General features: G+C 37.1%; 2 protein-coding genes across 2 annotated transcripts; one reads left to right on the top strand and one right to left on the bottom strand.

The window, feature by feature from the left end:
- Nucleotides 1-11,980: 11,980 nt before the first annotated feature.
- LOC115990909 lies at nucleotides 11,981-12,859 on the top strand. Its single transcript, XM_031114677.1, has one exon. The coding sequence runs from the start codon at nucleotides 11,981-11,983 to the stop codon at nucleotides 12,857-12,859; it is 879 nt and encodes a 292-aa protein (XP_030970537.1).
- A 4,455-nt stretch (nucleotides 12,860-17,314) lies between these two features.
- On the bottom strand, nucleotides 17,315-19,746 carry LOC115990908 (putative FBD-associated F-box protein At5g56700). Its single transcript, XM_031114674.1, has 4 exons — nucleotides 18,913-19,746; nucleotides 18,459-18,602; nucleotides 18,183-18,353; nucleotides 17,315-17,389 (listed from the first exon to the last, which is right to left on the bottom strand). Exons 1-4 carry the CDS (start codon nucleotides 19,744-19,746, stop codon nucleotides 17,315-17,317), a joined length of 1,224 nt encoding a protein of 407 aa, XP_030970534.1.
- Nucleotides 19,747-19,930: the final 184 nt, after the last annotated feature.

The following is a 19,930-nucleotide window of genomic DNA, read 5'->3' as shown; positions in this document are numbered from 1 at the left end:
TCTACAAATAAAACCTTGAAATTTTGAAAATAATAAACTAAACCTTCAAATTTAAAAGATACAACAAATTAAACCTCGAGTCCCACAGACACTCACAGTCACACCATTAGGCATTAGCTCTAACGTTACATTAAATAACTTGAAATTTTTGACGTTGTACGTGTCTGTTAGACTCATGATTTAAGTTGTTAGGTTTATGAAATTTCAAGATTCAATCGGTCACCTTTGAAACTCTAGGATTCAATTGGTTACGTTTGTGCAATGAAATTATCAAAGCCAATTTATAACGTTTGCATTATTATGATATTTTCGGTGTGTACTATGAGAGGCTTTTCCCTCAAACCTCTATTGATCTCATTTAGTTCCTAATATTATTCATTGTTTAGGATTCAATTGGTTACCTATCTTGAAATGTGCCCCCCCCCCTTCTCTCTCTCTATTAAGGTGTGGTTTGATAATAGAAGTTTTCGTATCGTTTTATTAGGTGAACCATTTGAGTGATAGTCTTATCAAAATACTAGTGATACACGTAACGTGTAATATTACCAATTATTGTCATGTGGCATGAGGTCGATAAGTCAACACCAAACACTCCTTTTTTCATTCAGCCAAAATAAAATTACAAAAAAGTTTTGAAGAACTTATCAAAATTATGTTTAAATTTGAGGACATATATTTGTGTGAAACTGTCAGAATAGATATTAAAATATTACCCTACAACACTGCTTTCATAACAACCCTTTTAAATAGAAATCATCTATATTATTTTGAATGTTCTACTTTCTCCGCTCCAATCATGATATGACATGTATTTGATTAATTAATTAATTATTTTAAACCTTGATTATTTTATAAAGAAAGCAAAATTTGTGGGACAAGCAATGATTGGTAGAGTATAAAGTGAAACATTTAAAATGAGACAAGTTATGATTTAAAAAAAAAAGAGAAAAATTATCGTTTAGCTTGATCCATCGAATGATTAAACAATTATACTCACGGAGATTTCTCTGCACATATTTACAAAAACTCATGGTACATACAATGGTTACAATGTCATGGTAAAAGGTAGAACTACCAATGGACCTTGACACTGCAAGAGCTCCCAAAACACACTGGCCATTTCATTGTATGACCTTGCCTCAATTCTTGCATATTTCATCTGATTGGCTGGAAACAATAAAATCAAAGTATGAAAGCAAATCAAACCCTTGACTATAACTTGGCCAAGTAAAATCAGGTTATACATGATCTATAAATAAATCCTGTTTCAGACACTGAAGCCAGAATGATCTCAATTAACTACATCCAATTGTGCAAACAAAATACACTTTATAACTCAAAGGAGTCAAATACAGAATTCAAGGGGAATACATTCTCAAAAACACTCAGGCTGTCTCCTTTATTGACATTCTTCTGCTATCTTTGAATCTGGCTACTTGCTGCCATAGTTCACCAAAAGGCACCTATACTTGATTCCACCAAGCCTTTGCAACAATCTGAGCATGACCAACATTTTCAATTCGCGCAATATCGGGCAATCTTATTTCAGACTCTACATCCAAAGTTCACAGCTCCCCTCTAATAATCCCACTAGTGTCATGTGCAACAGACAATATTCTGTCTTCCTCACTTCGCTGCATCACATCATCATTAACAATTGAACTGTTTCCATTCTCTGGCAATATTCTCAACAAAATGCCATCTGGTGCTGACATGGTTAATATGCTTAGACAAGTTCACTCTTAGCATCATTGCAATTTCCACTTTACATTTCCATTATCAACTTTTTTTATGATCCAACTGATCTTGTTTCCCTCAAAACCATGAAAAATATTAGTTGGAACTTAAAAAGACTTGGTACATGAAAACCTGGACAGTGAAGCCTCTTTCCTAGATTTTTTGCCCACTTTGTTTCTGGGCTTAGAGTAGGCTTCAAAGAGAGAGAGAGAGAAAGAGAGAGATTTGTATCAACGGGGAAATGCTTTTCACTATGCACTTTATCTAATAGTATCATTCAAAGCTTTTTCAGGACACTGGTTGGAGCATCTCGAATTCAGAGCCATTTTTCCTCTCCATTTTGGAGAGTAAAGCCACAAAACCGTTCTCCAACAGTCTCTCTATTTAACTGAATTTCTTTCTGGAAAGCTATACTGTGATTATCCAAGAAATAATAATAATAATAATAAAATCATTGGCTCTTCTCCTTCTCTCTCATCATTCTTTCTCAAACGTTTCTGTATTCCAAAACCCAGCTGCTCCCTGAAGCATTGCTATACACTCTCTACTCACTCAGCCTCCTTCAGACTCCACACCTACTTCTCTTGCATTCATGCTGTCTACATCTGAGAATACATCAAACTCCACACCTCCAGGTTGCTGTGTGTGTGTGTGTGTGTGTGTGTGTGTGGTTAGATGGATTAGAACTTGGTTGATCTGGGTTTTACTACATGGGTTCTACTAGATCATGTTTTGTTTAGATTTATCCTGGGTTTGTCTCATATCTTGGTGGCCTGAAACTAATTTTTGTCTACTGATGTTATTTTATATCCTGGGTTGTTGTTTTAAAATCGCATTTGGTGGTCTGAAATATCTCAGACTCTCTTTATGATATCATTGTTTAGGAGCAGATGTGGTTATCCGCTGCTCTTTTTAATAGGTACAAATAATCATGACTTTGTTGTGTAGAATTTTCAGAGCTTTCCTTGCATTCTGTTTTTGTTTTAGATCTTCTTGTTCCGATGAACATTTCTATCAATTATTCCTTTATTTATCAAAGCTCATTCTCTTCCCAATCTCTGTTGAGATTGCTGCCTTAGTCCTGTTATATCATCAGTTTAATGGCTTTGTCATTTTACATTTGGAGTTGGGCAAAGGCTTCAAGTATATTAATTTAGCTCAAAGTTAGATTTTTTTCCCCCTTAGGCTACAAAGGACTTTTTTATTATTTGTTTATTGAAGCTTCTATACCGTGCTTATTCTAAGTTTCAAAACTAGTAGAGTAAAAAGCAAAACCTCAGGTTAGATAACATTGTGTCCTTAGAGACATGCATGTACAACCTCTTGGTAAACTGTTAGGCACTGAAATATAGCATATGTATAAGATTCAATTCTATGGTGAATAGAACATTTTGTTACAAATCTGTGGGTGTTTGTCACATATTGGATCAATGCATCAAAGTGGTGTGACTGAGGAAAACAAGGTATGCTTGGGTTAAAAGAGAGTGTAATTGAGCAGCCCATAAGGCAGCAAGATTCTCTTGCTTCCCTCTCGAATGTTTTTGTTTCAAAAATCACAGTCAGCCTGCCGACTTAGTGTCTGTTTGTAAAGCTGACTACTGTCCAGTTTAATTCAATGAAGATTGAAGATTATCAAAAAAAAGAAAAAAAGAAAAAGAAAAAGGAAAGCAAGGTATATCTTTGCAAATTGCGTTAATGTGTCAATTGTTCAACTTCCAACTGTTAATTTTTCAGATTGATAAAGGCAAGACTTCTCCATCAACAACTCCATAATTTCCATATTTGAGCATTTTTGGAATGAGGCACACACCAAAAGGATTGGATCTTAATCACAAAGATAGGCCAAAAAGAAGGAAAATTGAGACAACATCTTCCTCTTCTAATCTAGAGTTGATAGATTTAGGGAATGATGATGTGTCACATGCTCCCTTTATAGACTTGGAGAGACTACCAGGTAAGATGGCCGACAAAACACGATAGAACAAACAAAAGAACAAAGAAGGTACAAGTTCAAATGTGGAAGCCATGTTGTATGTCATGATGAAAGAAAGAAGGAAATTGTGTGAAATGGAATTGGAATGTCTTGAGAAAGGACGCATTGCAAACCACGAGCTGGAGAAGAAGTGAATTCGTGCTAAGGAAGAAAAAATTGCGTTGGAAAAAATGAAATTGGAACTAGAAGTGGAAAAATTGGAAGTAGGGAGGGAATGGATAAAAGAGGAAAGGGAACGGATAAAAGAGGAAAAGGAAATTATGATGATGGATATAAGTTGACTCTAGTGCAGCAAGAATATATTTTTCAAAGCCAATTGGAAATCCTTGCTAATCGAAAGACTAGAAAATAGAAATTTTGCAATAATTTGATCCTTTTGCATGTTTATGTGATTGGTGAGGAAGGTATATTCGAAGAGTTGCAGTTTGCTGGAATCTTCCTCTCTAATTTCTTTCACTGCCTTGGGTATTTTGGGTCTATGGCATGCCTAAAGGATATATGTTGTTATAATGCTAACAATTTCTCTGTTTTAATCTGTTTTGTGCTTCTAATGTTATTTTTAGTTGTCATCTGTATATTATCGAGATGAATATGCAAAATAGCAAGGATCAAATCGAGGAATGATGAATTTGCTACATTTGATTTCGAAATTTTAGCCTGAATGTATCTAGGTTCAATACTAATATGAGGATTTGACCTCCAAAGAAAAATTCAAAGGTTGGCAATTCTAGCAGGCCATATGTGTTAATATAAATTTTATTTGATAATGGAATTTTTTAATGACTTGGACAAGACTAACATAGAATTGATAAATTTCAAATTACAATAAAGACTAACATAAATAAATAAATAATACAAGCATTAAAAAAAAAAAAAAAATTATGATTGGCTGTCATTATCACAAGTGCTCCACTAGATCCAATTGAAGTTGAGAATGAGTTTATCTATTTCTAATGTTATGATTTGTTTGAATGAAATTCATGAGTTTACTTCAGTGGTATGCTCGTGTGACATTGTTATAGCCTTACAGGGATGCTTTTAGGTACTCGTTCATAATCAAAGCATTTTGCTCCATCAACATCATATTCATCTTCAATAATCATGTTAGGCAGTATCATGTATGTCTTCATAATGTAATTAGGAGTTGAATGACTCCAAAGATGTGCAAGCCCACACATGATTGCAAATCGTGCTTGAAGCACTCTAAATGCATGGTCCACATCATTCTTTGTTAACTCTTGAGCTATAGCAAAGAGTCGTCTTTTATTGCCTTGTGGATTTGGGATTGTTTTTACAAAAGTTGACTAATACAAACAGGAAAATGCTAACAAATGCCCTTAGGGCATTCGTTAACAATTCATTTAAATAAAGTTTTTATGAGAAAAAAAAACGATTAATGTTTTGACAATTTTTTTCATTTCCCATAAAAGTAATGTCAAAACTTTCTAAAAATTGATTGTTAACTAATGCCCCGAGTGTACCCGTTAGCATGGCCCATACAAATATACCATCAGCAAGATAGTATCACATCAAATAATTGTGACCATTGATTGATGAATTCACTAAATGAGCACGCATTTGAGTGAGCTCAGTAATACTAATCTTAGTTTGGTTAGTATTAATTCATCAAATTATGTATTTAATTTATTAAATTAACATTGGTTTGGTTGGTATTAAATAAATGTATAATAAATATTTAAATATAAAAGATCCTACTTAAACTCAGAAGACAAAGAAAAGAAAATTATGAGTACAAAGACTAACCTTTTGCACTACCTTCATTGCTACAACTGATGCAAAGCTCCTACACATTCTTTGAAGCTCCAATCTATGCTTAAGGAAACCATAAAGGTAAGGATACGTTACATGGAAGAAAGACAGACAGCCGGCACTGAAAGATTTCAGTTGGGTAACAAATGGACTAAACAGATTGTTCAGGTCCAGGAGGGTTCTTTCATAGCCCTATGTATATTATATCACATGTTTGGGGATGAATTATTCAAAGATGAAATGACAGAAGGAAAAGGAAATGAAGCAGAACTTGTTTAAGCATCAGCAGCAGCAGCTTGAGACAAATTTTGAGAAGTTATCGTTCCTAATAGAGAATCCTTTTGATCAATATGCAGAGGATGAAGTTAAGGAACTAAGAATGCAGATCATTAATCTTTCTGCAACTATTGGCAATCTCTGAAGAAAATTGTATGAATGCATTGAGAATGATTTGTTGAATTCTCTTCAGCAGGAAAATCACCACATTATTCCTTACATGTCAAAGGGGGTAGAGAGAGCATCAGAAGTTCCTGTTTGGTGGGACACTAAGGCCTATGATACAGAACAGAACTTAAGAAAGAGGAAAGGAACAATGTAAGTGGAACCTTGTCATCAACCTTCATCTGGCTTTGAGAGTTCAATTGGGGACAGACACTCTTCTCAGAAACGAGCTAAAGGGTGAGCTCTTGGACACTACCTCATTCATTATCCAGTCTTGCAAACAGATTTGAACAATAGAAGGTCAATTGTTATGGTAGCCAAAATGTTCATCGGTAACTTTAGGGCGGTCTATTGTTAGGACAAAATTGATGACTTGCATGTAACCGGAGTTTGATACTTTATCCTTTTTTGTTCTGTTTCATCTTTATCTTTTGGTCAAATAAGCTTTCTTTTCGTTTCACTTTCATATTTTTCTTCAGTTCTTTCAAGATCTTTATCAATCTACAATTTTTATACTGTGGTCCACCAGCAGTATGCATCTACTTCAAACTTAACACTAGGGCTATCCATCTTGAGAACTTTATCTCTATATGTACATCATAGGTTAGCCTATGATGTACATCATAACCTATGATGTACATCATAGGTTTCCTTACCGTCTCTGCATTTTCAACTTATATGTACATTACAAAAAAGAGAGAAACAAAAAAGCAAAAGGAGGGGGGTGAGATTGGCACATAGTCATGTGAAGTAATGGAGGTGCCATGTCCCTAGAATGAAGTTCTCACCTGTTACACCAAATGGTGCATTTGGTTCGCTGTGATGTACCATTGATGTGATGCATATTACAATGATATAGTATTAATGTTTTTGGTTTATTTTATTTGTTCTAACATTACCATATTTAAACTTACAAAATATATCACATCATCTTAATCTCATTATATTCCTAAAAAATTTAGTGTTGTATTATTGTATTGAGATTATATTAATGTAAGATTACAATAACCTAATATTATGGTGTAATGTAACATCATGGCAAACCAAATGCCCCTAAAGAGTTATTTTGTGAGAGTACATATATTTGTGAAGAATGATTAATAAATAAAAAAATTAAAAAAGAAAAAGTATTTCAAAGTCTATCTTCCAAGATATATAATTTTTGAGGCCAAATTTGACAGAATCATTCAATTATTTTAGAATCTCAATTGTCACAGTCAAACTCCAAATTGGATGAACCAAATTCCAAAATTTCTTGCATATCAAGAGCTATCAAAAGTTTATTCTTGAACAATTCTTCATCAAAGTTTTAGCCTAATTCAAGAATCAACGAAACTTATCTTGTCACATGGACGCTTTGTTCATCCATTTTCACAAAGCCAAGAAACAAATTTTATCAATAGAAGGTATTTTGGACAATTTACTCTTTCCCTCTCCATCATATAATTTAGAAAGGGACAAAATATGAAAGATTATTATTAACCAGAAAAGGGTTATCTCTAGTGTCTATAATAAACAAAAATTAAGTATGCCTTCAAAATTAGTTGCTAAGCACAGTCAAAGAAGTATACCTCATTAACTTTAAGAACACATGTCATAGATAGTTTCTCAAAGACAGTTTCCTTTAGTTCAATATTTCCGACACTAATTGTTGATGTCTACAAGACTCTTGCCCCTTTTAGAATATATTTCATAAATTCCATTTCATGCTCCGATCCTTCAATTTCACTAGAATAATTGATTAAGATTAATTATGATTGATCCTCCTAATTAAGATTGTCAATCTTAGTTAATTTTGCCTTATCACTTAAGAACCACTAATGTACTGCAAGAGAAAACACCACAAGGCAACTTCAAAGGTTTCCAACTACCATTATGATAGTAAATATCAAGATCGATCGAGTTCTTCCACTATACGTGAAGCAACATTGTTGATCCATGTTCTGACAAGACTAGAACAGCATGGACAAAAGTTGTGCGTGAAGCGAAAAGTCTGGAGATACGGTGCATTGTGTTGATCAAGAATTCTGGACACAATATGCACACAACTGCTGACAGTGTCGAATGTTTCTCTGGCAATGTCGAGTTTTGGGACGAGAGTCCAAAGTATAGCTTCCACCTGCTAGATAAAATGCTAGTGGCCATTGTGTTTTGGTTGGAAGAAACGAAAGGATGTGGATGAGAAGACATTCTGGTAGATCACTAATCCTGTCTAGCATTGTCATTTTCTTGGTAGAAAGTTTGCCGTGTTTTGAGTTTGATTCTGCCATGCATAATATGGTAAGAAGAATTGAATCGATGATTCAATTGAGTAACAGGATTCTCCAGTTTGGGCTGGAATTTTCAATATGTTAATATTATCCTTTTTTAAAAAATTTAATTCTAAATTTAAGAGTTTTACAAACACACGTTTCTCCCACTATGTCACATACTCACGTTTAAATTGTATATGCTCTTAACTTTTTATTCTTTTTGTGGGTTTCTGACTTCTAATTACCTTAATTGATAAAATCTTTAATGGTTGAATATGAAATCTAGGATTTAATCTTTGTCTATACCAAAAACGTCATAGGTTGAAACTCTCTCGCAAAAAAAAAAAGTGCTTCCTAATAAAAAAAATTAAGATTTTAAATAAATAAATACATCTATACGATTAAGGATTAGATGGAGTGTGCTAAATTATCAAAAAAAAAGAAAAAGTGTTCTATGTTTAAGGAATTTTAATGGCGAAAATGGCCAAATGGCCATCAAATTCTAACTATTTAGTTAATAGACCCATTTTGAAACTATATAGCTTATTAGCAATTCGAGTTTGAGAGACTCGATTTACAAACAAATTTTTTTTTTTTTAAACTTTGAGTTTCAAGCGTAGCCTCACCTCACCGGATCGGATCAGATCACAGAGGGAGAAAGAGTCAGATCAGATCAGGGAGAGGGAGACTAGATCAGAGAGAGGGAGACCAGATCAGAGGCCGCACGACCTGGGTCGCGCGACTTGGGCAGCGCGACCTGGGTCGCACGACCTGGGCAGCGCGACCTGGGTCGCGCGGCCAGGCCGTCGCGCGACTTGGGCAGCGCGACCTGGGTCGCGCGGCCAGGCCGTCGCGCGACTTGGGCAGGTCTCGTGCGACCTGGCCGCGTGCGAGCCTGGCCGCGCGACCCCTGGCCGCGCGCGAGCCTGGCCACGCGAGTCAGGCCGTCAGGCTCGCGCTGCCTGAGGTTCGCCGCGGCCTGGGTGGATCTGATTTTTTCTGGGTTTTTTCTTAGTCGTCTTTTTTTTTTTTTTTTTTTTTTCTTCTGTATCTGATTTCATTTTAGGCTTATAAATCGAGTTTTGCAATTGAAATATGATGAAAATCGAGTCTTAGAGACTCGATTTTGGAATCCAAAATCGAGACTCTCAAACTCGAATTGCTAATAAGCTATATAGTTTCAAAAGGGGTCTATTAACTAAATAGTTAGAATTTGATGGCCATTTTGCCATTTTCGCCAATTTTAATTTTAGTTTAAAATACAAATTACACTCTCTAAATTTTACTAAAATTCATTTCAATCTTTTTACTTTACTTTCATTTAATTCAGTACCTAACTTTCAAATTTATTCAATTTAGCCATTTTGTACAATTTCGTTGAAAATTTTCCATTAAAAGAATATTTTTCTCACTTGATAAAAAAAAAAAAATCAATAAAATTAATAGAAATATTTTATAGATTTTTTATGTGAGATTTTTTTTATTTCGCAAAAAAATATATTTTTTTTCATTAGTTAATTGCAAACTTAATGACAACAATTAGACAAAAGCCTTGAATTGAACCAATGCTCTTAGAGCATCTGTTAACTTTTTACATTTATAAATTACATGTACTGTTGTGAAATTTTAAAATACTCGCAAGTGTACGAACTGTACCGAAGTATAGTTGGACAAGAACGAGGTCGAACCCACAGGGACTTATATGAACGTAGGAAAATTAATTAAACCTTAACCAAATTAATCCTAATCTAGTTTAATAAAAATTGGTTGTTTGCAATTAAATAAACTAAACAAATAATAAAATTAAGCAAATAGTTAAACTAAGCAAAAGATAAATTAATCCTAATCTAGTTTAATAAAAATTGGTTGTTTGCAATTAAATAAACTAAACAAATAATAAAATTAAGCAAATAGTTAAACTAAGCAAAAGATATAAAATAATGAAAAGATGCAAACAATCAAGAGAAAGGAATTAAGGTTTTGGAATCCGTCTTGTAAATCATATTAACATATATTTATGATCATTAATTTTTCCTAACCATTGCATGATAATCTAGAAATCAATCTTGCTATCATGGAAAATATCATCATTAAAATCCTTATTTTAAAAATCAAAAGCATGTTCTTCTTCGCTTCTTAAGTATAAAATCAAATCATCAATTGTATCCGTAGCCAAACAAATCACAAGCGATATCCAATTTTATAATCAAGAATTAATAAACCAAGCATTCAATTAATTAAGACAAATCCTAAATCATGAGAAAAACATGATTGAACTCATATGTAGAATCTCATCTTAGTAAATTGATATGAAGCAAGAACAAATTTAAATCATTAAAGAACAACTATTGTGGGAAAAATCAAATCACATAAATATTATTGATAATCCTTAACAAGGTTTCATCCTCAACCTTAATTATAAATTTAGCTACTCATAGTAATTGAAAGAAAACACAAAAATAAAATACTAAACATTAAACTAGACAAATAAAATAAAACTAACTATCATGGAAGAAAACCAAAGAAATTGCCGCACTTTCTATACATTCAGCCCTCAGCCCTAGCATTAGCCTCCCTGAATTTTTCCCTAAAGAGCCCTTAAATAGTTCAAGGAATCCTATTACAAGTTGAATTCTTGTTTGGAGAAAATCCCAGATTTTTAGGCTTCACTTAACCAACTATTTTGGCCCATTTAACGTCAGAATTTGGACTTTTGGTGAACAACAAAGTTGTAGCCCTTTAGGTTATCGTTCCAGCCAACTTAAATTATCTCAATTAGACATCTGAGCCGAAAGTTATGCCAAAAATACTAACTGAGTGCAGTCTGGAATCCTAATCCGAATTGGACTTGGATTTGGTGCAAATTTCCTTTGATTCCTTGCTCCAATTGGACTTAAATTTAATTGGGTTGGTCTTTTCTTGAATTCATGCCTGGCTGAATGTAAGTTGGCTTGGTTCAATTGACCTAGCCCCACTTTGCATGTAAAACCCTTGTTACCTACAACACAAAGATATTATATAATTAGTCATAAAATAACATAAAAGTAAGGATAAATATGTAGATATGTGAGTACTTTATTGTATATATTTCATGCACATCATGTACCTTAAGTTTTGTTTCGCTATAAAACATTTTCGGAAAAATATTATTGTTACTATGATCACTTGAAATTCTAAATAAACTATCGTAACACAAACATACAAACTATTGCCAAACTAAAGAGGAAGATTTTTATTGATTTTGAAATATTATGTCGAGGAATCTCAAGTACTCAAAGGAGTATACAAGAGAATCACCCAGAAGAAACTAAGAAAGAAGAAGTGGAAAGAGAGAAGTAGAATTAGCGTAAATGCATATGGTACGTACATTCAGATCCAAAGAAGTCACAAATTTTTATTTGTCCTATAGACGCAGAAAAGTGAGTAATATTTTCAAACTGTCTACATTGCAAAAGGAGGACAAAAGAGGAAGAGAATAATAGCGAAATCATAATCAAAGCGATAAAAAAAAGTGAAAAGATTATAAGATGAACGGGAAACCTGTCCATTATGGTTCCATATAGGAATACACAAATGTTGACATGATTTTAATTCACTATTTCTATTGCAATGGATAATTTAATAGGTTCTGCATCAACCTTCTAATTCATGTCATTATAGCAGACATATTTCAGTTTTAAAATATTTTTAGTATCTTTTTCTCCTCTACGTAGGAGCTTTTTCTCTCACGCTCAGGTGAGTCTTCCTTTCCACTGTGTACACACAGTGGACTTCCAAAACACATAACATGGACCAAGAATTCATTGACCGATTACAAAACATGCAACTCACAGAGGAAGAAGGTGAAGTAGTGCACATTCGGTCCACCAGTAGAGAGAAAAACATTGAAGACTGTTCCCTCACCTTATTAGGCCGTTTTCTTACTACTCGTCCTTACAACCAGAGGGCAGCAAAAGCACTACTAAGGACGGTGTGGAAACTAGGGAATGATTTGCGAATAGTGGACATGGGAGAGGGGCTGTTTCAGTTTAGATTCAAACTTGAGAGCCAACTAACATGGGTATTGAACAACGGTCCATGGAGTTTCGACAATATCTTGTTAGTCCTCCGACGGTGGGAAAGGGGTATGACAACCAACTCAGTGATTTTTTCAGCTCTCCCTATATGGGTCCAAGTGTGGGGACTGCCGTTCGACTTGATGAACGAAGAGGCTGGCTCGGAAAACGGTAAAGGTTTGGGGCACGTTGTGGAGGTGGACAAGAAAACATTCCTATCCGACCAAGCGCACTTCATCAGGATCAGGGTCGAGCTTCCACTGGAGAAACCAATTCGGCGAGGAGGGTGGGTTGCTAACCCGAAGGGCGACCAAGTACGTGTGGGCTTTAAGTACGAGAGGTTGGTGGGGTTGTGCTACCAATGTGGGAGATTCGGCCATGAGATGAAGGACTGTCCATCTCCAGGACCCACACAGCAGATGGCGAGAATGTATGGGGAATGGTTGAAGGCTGGAGTACGGAGGAAGGAGAGTGCATCAAATCGGACAACCAGCAGCCCATCTATGCAACAAACGACGCTGGAGACAAGGAGCCGAACCACAACCCATGTGGAGACTGCTGACGTCACCGGCATTAAAAGCAATTATGACTCCCATAGGTCGATTACTTAGACAACCAAGCAATCAATGATTGCGGCTGTAACGTCTGAGCATTTACTTGGAACGCAATTTCAGGAAACCGACCACATCAATGCTGATGATTATGGGCGAACTGAAATCACGGGAATGGAGATTAACGGGTCCAGAATTATGGCAGCCGATTCGTTGGACCCAAGCCTCATCAATGTGCCAGTTAAGTATGATGAACAACAGGCACGTGACACACTCTCAACTCACATAAACCAGCCACGTGACCCACTCCCAAGCCACTCAAACCAGCAGCCACGTGACCCACCCCAAACCCACGTTAACCAGCCACTCCTAAATCACTTAAACCAGCCGTATGACCCACTCCCAACTCATCTAACCCAGCCACGTGACCCACTTCAAACTTACACCAACAAACCACGTGAGAGCCCACCATGCATGGGCAAGAAACACAAACCACGTATCTATGGAAATAAAACTTCTGGAACAAAATATCATGCCACAAAATAACCCAAACCCACACAGACGCTAAAGAAATTATAAGCCGCAAATTAAAAAGAGACAAGCCTGAGAACAACCTACCTTTGGAAGAAGAACTGAAACAGAATGAAAAGAGAAGTAAAGCCATGGAGTGTAACCCAGAAAATATCATCATCAAAACAGTGGAGGCTGCTGGAAAGCCCCGCCGAGAACAATGAAAATCATAAGCTGGAACTGTCGGGGGCTTGGGAACCAACGTGCAGTGGATGTGCTCTCTCATCTTGTGAGGGAAAAAGCTCCCAAAATCTTGTTTCTTATGGAAACAAAACAGTCCGTATCAGAGATGAAACAGATTCAAGCTGGTTTACCGTATCGAAGTATGTTTGTGGTACCTAGTATTCATCGTAGTGGAGGGTTGGCTTTACTATGGATGGAAGAAATTGAGTTGCATGTCCAAACTTTTACCTTAAATCATATTGATGCGCTTATTATGGATGACCCAGCAAACCCATGGAGATTGACAGGTTTTTACGGATGGCTTGAGGAGCAACGAAAGTAGGATTCATGGAAACTCTTGAAACATCTCCACTCTAGGCACTCAGCACCCTGGCTTTGCTTTGGGGACTTTAACGAGATCCTCCAATCAGAAGAGAAGCAGGGTCGACTACCAAAGCCACTGGCCCCAATGCAGCACTTTCGGATGGCACTCCTACACTGTGGTTTGGCGGACCTGGGCTTCCAAGGTAATATCTTTACTTGGAATAACGGTCGGGAGGGAGATGCTTATGTGCAAGAAAGATTGGACAGGGCATGCGCTACGATGCTATGGAGAGATAAATTCCTCCACAGCCATGTCGCTCACCTATAAGTAGCGTATTCTAATCATATACCAATCCTCATCACCATACAAACCTAGAGGCAGGCCAAAAAGAAAAAAATACCACATCGGTTTGAAGAGAGATGGGCCACTCACCTTGACTGTGTTAATGTCATCCAGATGGCTTGCGAGACCGAGGTGACCCCTGGTAGCCCAATGGCGATGCTGTTCGAAAAAATAAAAAAATGCATGTTTGCTCTAGTTGATTGGGGCCGTGAGGTTTCTGGATCCTCTAACATGCAATTGCAGGAAAAACAAAAATTATTGGAGGAACTTTGCTTACAAGATAATGTCGACTATATCAGCTCAATTAAAGAACTCAAAGCTGACATTAGCAACCTGATTCACCAGGATGAGCTATTCTGGCGACAACGGTCTCGATCAATTTGGCTACCTGCTGGAGACAAGAACACGAAGTATTTCCATAATCGGGCCAGCCAACGCCAACGCAAAAACCATATCCATGGTGTATTCGATCGAGAGGGTCGGTGGTGCAATACGAAGGATGGTATAGCCAGGGTGGCCGAATCTTATTTCAAGGACCTGTTTGCAGCAACCTCAACAGTCAATATTGAAGGTGTTGTACAAGCTGTTGAAAGACGGGTCACCCCATAAATGAATGACAGACTCACCCAGCGGTACACTCCTGATGAAGTCTGTACTGCCCTTTTCCAAATGCACCCATCAAAAGCACCAGGGCCAGATGGTATGTCTCCCTTTTTCTTTCAGAAATACTGGCATATTGTAGGTCATGATGTCACTAAAGCTGTCTTATCAGTTTTGCACTCAGGTCATATGCTGAAGAAAATGAACCATACACACATTGTCCTAATTCCAAAAAAGAAGGACCCCACACACTTAGTGGACTATAAACCTATTAGTTTGAGTAATGTTTTCTCGCGGATAATTTCCAAGGTTATTGCAAATCGTTTAAAATATATTTTGCCTAATGTTATTTCTGAATCTCAGAGTGCATTTGTGCTAAACCGTCTTATTATTGACAACATAACAGTTGCATATGAGCTACTACACAGAATGAGAAATAGAAGAAGAGGCAAAGTGGGGCACATGGCGTCAAGCTTGACATCAGCAAAGCCTATGACCGAGTGGATTGGAATTTTTTGCAGAATATTATGTGCAAACTGGGGTTTGACCAAAGATTGGTGCAAGTAGCCATGGAGACTGTCACAACGGCCTCTTATTCAGTCCTAATTAATGGTGAACCAAGGGGCTTCATTACTCAATCTAGGGGTATTAGGCAAGGAGACTCATTATCTCCTTACCTATTCCTCCTATGTGCTGAGGGCCTATCGGTATTATTAAGGAAAGCTGTTGAAACTCGAGTGTTACATGGAATCTTGCCAAGTCAACATGGGGTATGCATATCCCACCTCCTATTCGCCGATGACAACCTCCTCTTTTGTAAAGCCACAGTAGGTGAATGCCAACAGCTGTTACATATTTTGGGCCAATATGAAGTAGCCTCGGGTCAAGCCATCAACCGCCAAAAGACAACCTTGTTTTTTAGTAAGAATACAAAGCCGGAAGTTAGAGCATTGATCCAGCAAATGTTGGGGGGAAGAATAATGACACAAACCAACAAGTACCTTGGCTTGCCTATGGCTAGTGGAAAATCAAAAGTGGCCACTTTCAAAGACCTACAAGAGAAGATTACAAAACGAGTGATGGGATGGAAGGAGAAGTTCATCTCAAAGGCTGGCCGAGAGGTTCTAATTAAAACGGTGGCACAAGCAATCCCAACATATGCCATGAGCATATTCAAATTGCCCAAATCCATGTGTGACAACATCAACTCCTTGCTAGCAAAGTATTGGTGGGGACAAACAAAAGAAGAAAGGAAGATCCACTGGATAAATTGGAAGAAACTTTGCACACAAAAAAAGGAGGGAGGAATGGGCTTTCGTGACCTCCATTCTTTTAACTTGGCAATGCTTTCCAAGCAAGCATGGAGACTAATCCATGACACGGACTCACTATTTTACAAGGTTTACAAGGCTCGATATTTTCCAAACAGCTCCTTCATGATGGCGAATGTTGGGAACAATCCTTCCTTTGTTTGGAGAAGCCTTTTGGCAGCAAGGGACATAATTTTTAGAGGCTCAAAGTGGCGGGTGGGTAATGGTAGAACAATTGGAGTGTGCACCCATAATGGCTCACACACAAGCCAATACCACGAACAGAGGCAGTGTTGGATATGAGAGTTTGTGAACTCATAGACGAAGACGCTCGGCAGTGGGACCGTGGGAAGCTTGATGCCATGTTCAGCCAGAGGACGAGGGAGGAGATTCTATCAATACCACTTGACCATTTGCAGTCCCAAGACACGCTTGTTTGGATTGAAAACGCAGCCCAAAAATTCTCGGTAAAAACTGCGTATCGAGTTGCTCTCCGCTCCAGTACGCAGAGTTGGGTAGAACACTCTGGTGCTCGGGAGGATGGGCCAACCTGGAACAAAGTATGGGATCTGAAAGTGCCACCGAAGGTCAGGATGTTCCTATGGAGAGTTGTTTCAAACTGTCTTCCAACTAGAGACAAGCTGCATCAACGCCGAGTGAATGTGGACACACGGTGCGAATTCTGCCTTCATAATACTGAGACTGTGCACCACATCTTATGGGAATGCCCTTTTGCCCAAAATGTGTGGGCTCTGTTCAGTGGCCGAACCCAAAAGTGTAGCAACGTTGTCAGCGACTTCTTCCTCTTGTTTCGGCAAATGCGGAGCAAGCTCAGTCAGCAGGAGTTGGAGAAATGGGCAGTCACAGCATGGGCTATATGGGCCGCGAGGAACAAATTTTATTTCCAACACTACCAAACTCACCCAAAGGTGATAGCAGACATGGTGTGTGGACTGCTTGCAGAGTATCAGAGGTTCATGGACACTCAGGGACAAGACTAGGCTTCTACGTTTTGTTTCACTGTGTTTGCATGTGTTATGTTCCTATAATTTACGTAGCCATTTCTGTTTTTGGCACCTCCCTGGGCCCACCATTGTATGTATTTCGTTACCATATTAATGCAATTCTATCGTTTGGATCTCAAAAAAAAGCAGACATATTTCGCATCAAAATTGCTTCAACATTTTAGGTCTAGCCGCTTCCATATCAAATTCCAAACTCATTTACGATATATGTGCTCAGATAGCCTAAAAATGGGTCATCATGACTACTATAAACCATCTATATCATGAATTCATATACTAAACAAGGATCACCAAGAACATTTCCTCCAAAATGGAAGAAGTTAAATAATAAACAAAGTTCTTGTAGTACTTGATGAATACAACCAGCAATAAGGAAAACTCTCCCAAAAACATTTACCTGGGAGATCTTCACCATTTCGTCTACAGAAAAAAGTGCATTTTAATATATTTAACTCCTATTGGGGTATATGGAGTTTCTTACCAAGTTCAAACAAGGAAGGCAAAAGGAGGGAAGAGGCAAGCTTGGCACATGGTCATGTTAAGTAATGGAGGTCTTATGCCGCTAAATTGAAGTTCGCACCTGTTACACAAAAGATTTATTTGTGAGAATACATACATTTGTGAAGGTTGATTAATAGGGGAAATAAACTATTTCAAAGGTTCTAAGTCTTAATTTCTCCCAATATTTTCAAAAAAAAAAAAAAAAAAAGTACGTCAGTTATTATAAAGCCAAGAAACAATTTTTATCACAAGGTACTTTTTTTTTTTTGCTGGGTAATTGGTTTATAGGGGGATCGAACCCCTGAGCTTGACAAGGCACTAAGGCCCGGGTACCACTCAGGCACAAGGCTCGGTGGTTTCTCACAAGGTACTTTTATTAAATGACTCTCTCTCTGTTAATCAATTAGTTTAGAAGGGGAAAAAAAAAAACATTAATAACTAGAAAAGAGTTATGTAACTCTACCATGTGAAGAGAGTTTGTAATAAACTGAAATTATTTGCTGCATACTTTTGAAATTAGATGCTAAGTACCAGTCAAAGAAGTATACCTTATTAACTGTAAGAAGACATGTCATTGGGCGCTTCAAGATACTTGCCTCTTTTAGAATGTATTTTACAAATTCCATTTCATGTTCCAAACCTTTAACTTCATTAAAATAAAAAGTTTCAAGGTGTGATGACAGACAAACAGGATCAGCTGGTGACTTCTTCCAGCATAACTTGTGTGTAAGGGAACGACAACATTGATGCCAACATACAAACCAAATCATTAGTGTAAGTTAAGGGAAGATCGGTGAAAAATACATCATATTAAGTAAACTAACCTTATTAGTAACATCAAGAACTTTTAGATTAGGAGAATTTTTGAGCAAGGCTTGTAGCATATGCCAGTTCCACGTATTCACTATAAAGTCTAATTGTTCCAAATTTTGGAATTGGGAGGGATAAGTACAACCATTGCTGAGACACTGCACGACAAAATTATAATCATGCCAACATAAAAGCTTGTACTACAGGATGTGTATAAAACATAAATTCAATAGGGAACGAGGCTTTATTATGGTCCGTTTGGATTGAAAGGAACGGAGGGAAAGTAGAGGAGAGTTGGCCAGAAATTAGCCTAATATCCGGCCAACTCTACTCTACTACCTCTTGCTCCCCCTCCCTCCCTCCTCAATCCAAAGAGGCCTTAACTGGCTATTAGGCCTTTAATTTAGGACCTGAAATTTGAAGAAAAACAAAAATTTCTTTAAAAATTAAAAAAATAAAGGAACTCACCTTTGAGTAACCAGAAAAAAATGACAGTAATTTGGCATTATAGAGTGTGTCAAGAAGCTTGAATACCCTATCTGCATAACATTCCTCCTCCCAATGCTCTCCAGCTTCAAATGTACAAATATTAATATCTGCATGAACTAAGTTACCTAGTTCTTTAAGGAAAATGATATCGCCCAAATGACCATTAAATTGAAAGTACTCAATAGCTGGGGCGTGTATCTCAAGTTTGTAATTAAGTTCATTGTCTGGGTTTATCTCATTATCGTAGTCAAATTGTACACAATCATATTGAGATATACTTAAACTTTTCAGCGTAGGTACGCATATTTTGTAATTGTTAACACCCTCTGAATATTCTCTTTCAAATGACAAATCTTCAAGTACAGGGCAGCCAGAGAGGAGCCTAAAAAAAGAGTTGGATTTATAAGCAAGACGGAATAGACCAAGTTTCTTTAGGCTTGGGAATTGAAACGACGGAGGAGGATCAATCATAATTCTGCCTAGTAACTTCAGAACCACTAATGTCTTGCAATAATAAACTCTATGAGGCAACTCCAAAGGTTTCCATTCGTCATTATCACGGTTAATCACAAGATCGAGTTCTTCCACTTCACGCGCAGCAACATTGTTAACCCATGTATCAACAAGATCGGAACAGCAATCAGCAAAGTCGTATGTAATGCGACAAGTCTGGAGGTACGGTGCTTTGTGTAGATCCAAAAATCTGGAAAAATGATCTGCAGTTTCACAGAATAATTCTAATTTGTTGATTTCGAGTTTTGGTACCAGACTCCAAAGGAGCTTCCACCTCTTTGACAAGATGCTAGTGGCCATTGACTCTTTGGTTGGGAGGAAATATAGGATGTGAATGAGTAGACATTCTGGTGGCCAAATGGCCATTAAATTCTAACTATTTAGTTAGTAGTTTTGGTTTTTAAACTATATTTTTTACTAGCATTTCGAGTCTAATAGACTCGATTTAGAGTCTATAAATCGAGTTTTTGGGACTCGATTTTCA

The sequence above is a fragment of the Quercus lobata genome, chromosome 5 (genome assembly GCF_001633185.2).
Source record: "Quercus lobata isolate SW786 chromosome 5, ValleyOak3.0 Primary Assembly, whole genome shotgun sequence".
NCBI classification, from domain to species: Eukaryota; Viridiplantae; Streptophyta; class Magnoliopsida; order Fagales; family Fagaceae; genus Quercus; species Quercus lobata.
The sequence above is the reverse complement of the archived record's forward strand: the minus strand, read 5'-3'. Positions and strand labels throughout refer to the sequence as shown.

Bases quoted from the DNA above. Each gene is read 5' to 3' on its own strand.
- LOC115990908 (XM_031114674.1), bottom strand. From the start codon at position 19,746: ATGGCCACTAGCATCTTGTCAAAGAGGTGGAAGCTCCTTTGGAGTCTG. The intron at 18,354-18,458 runs GTTAGTTTACTT...CTTACACACAAG, and splicing joins TTCTTGATGTTACTAATAAG to TTATGCTGGAAGAAGTCACC. The intron at 17,390-18,182 runs GTATACTTCTTT...TTCATGATATAG, and splicing joins GTCTTCTTACAGTTAATAAG to ATGGTTTATAGTAGTCATGA.
- LOC115990909 (XM_031114677.1), top strand. From the start codon at position 11,981: ATGGACCAAGAATTCATTGACCGATTACAAAACATGCAACTCACAGAG.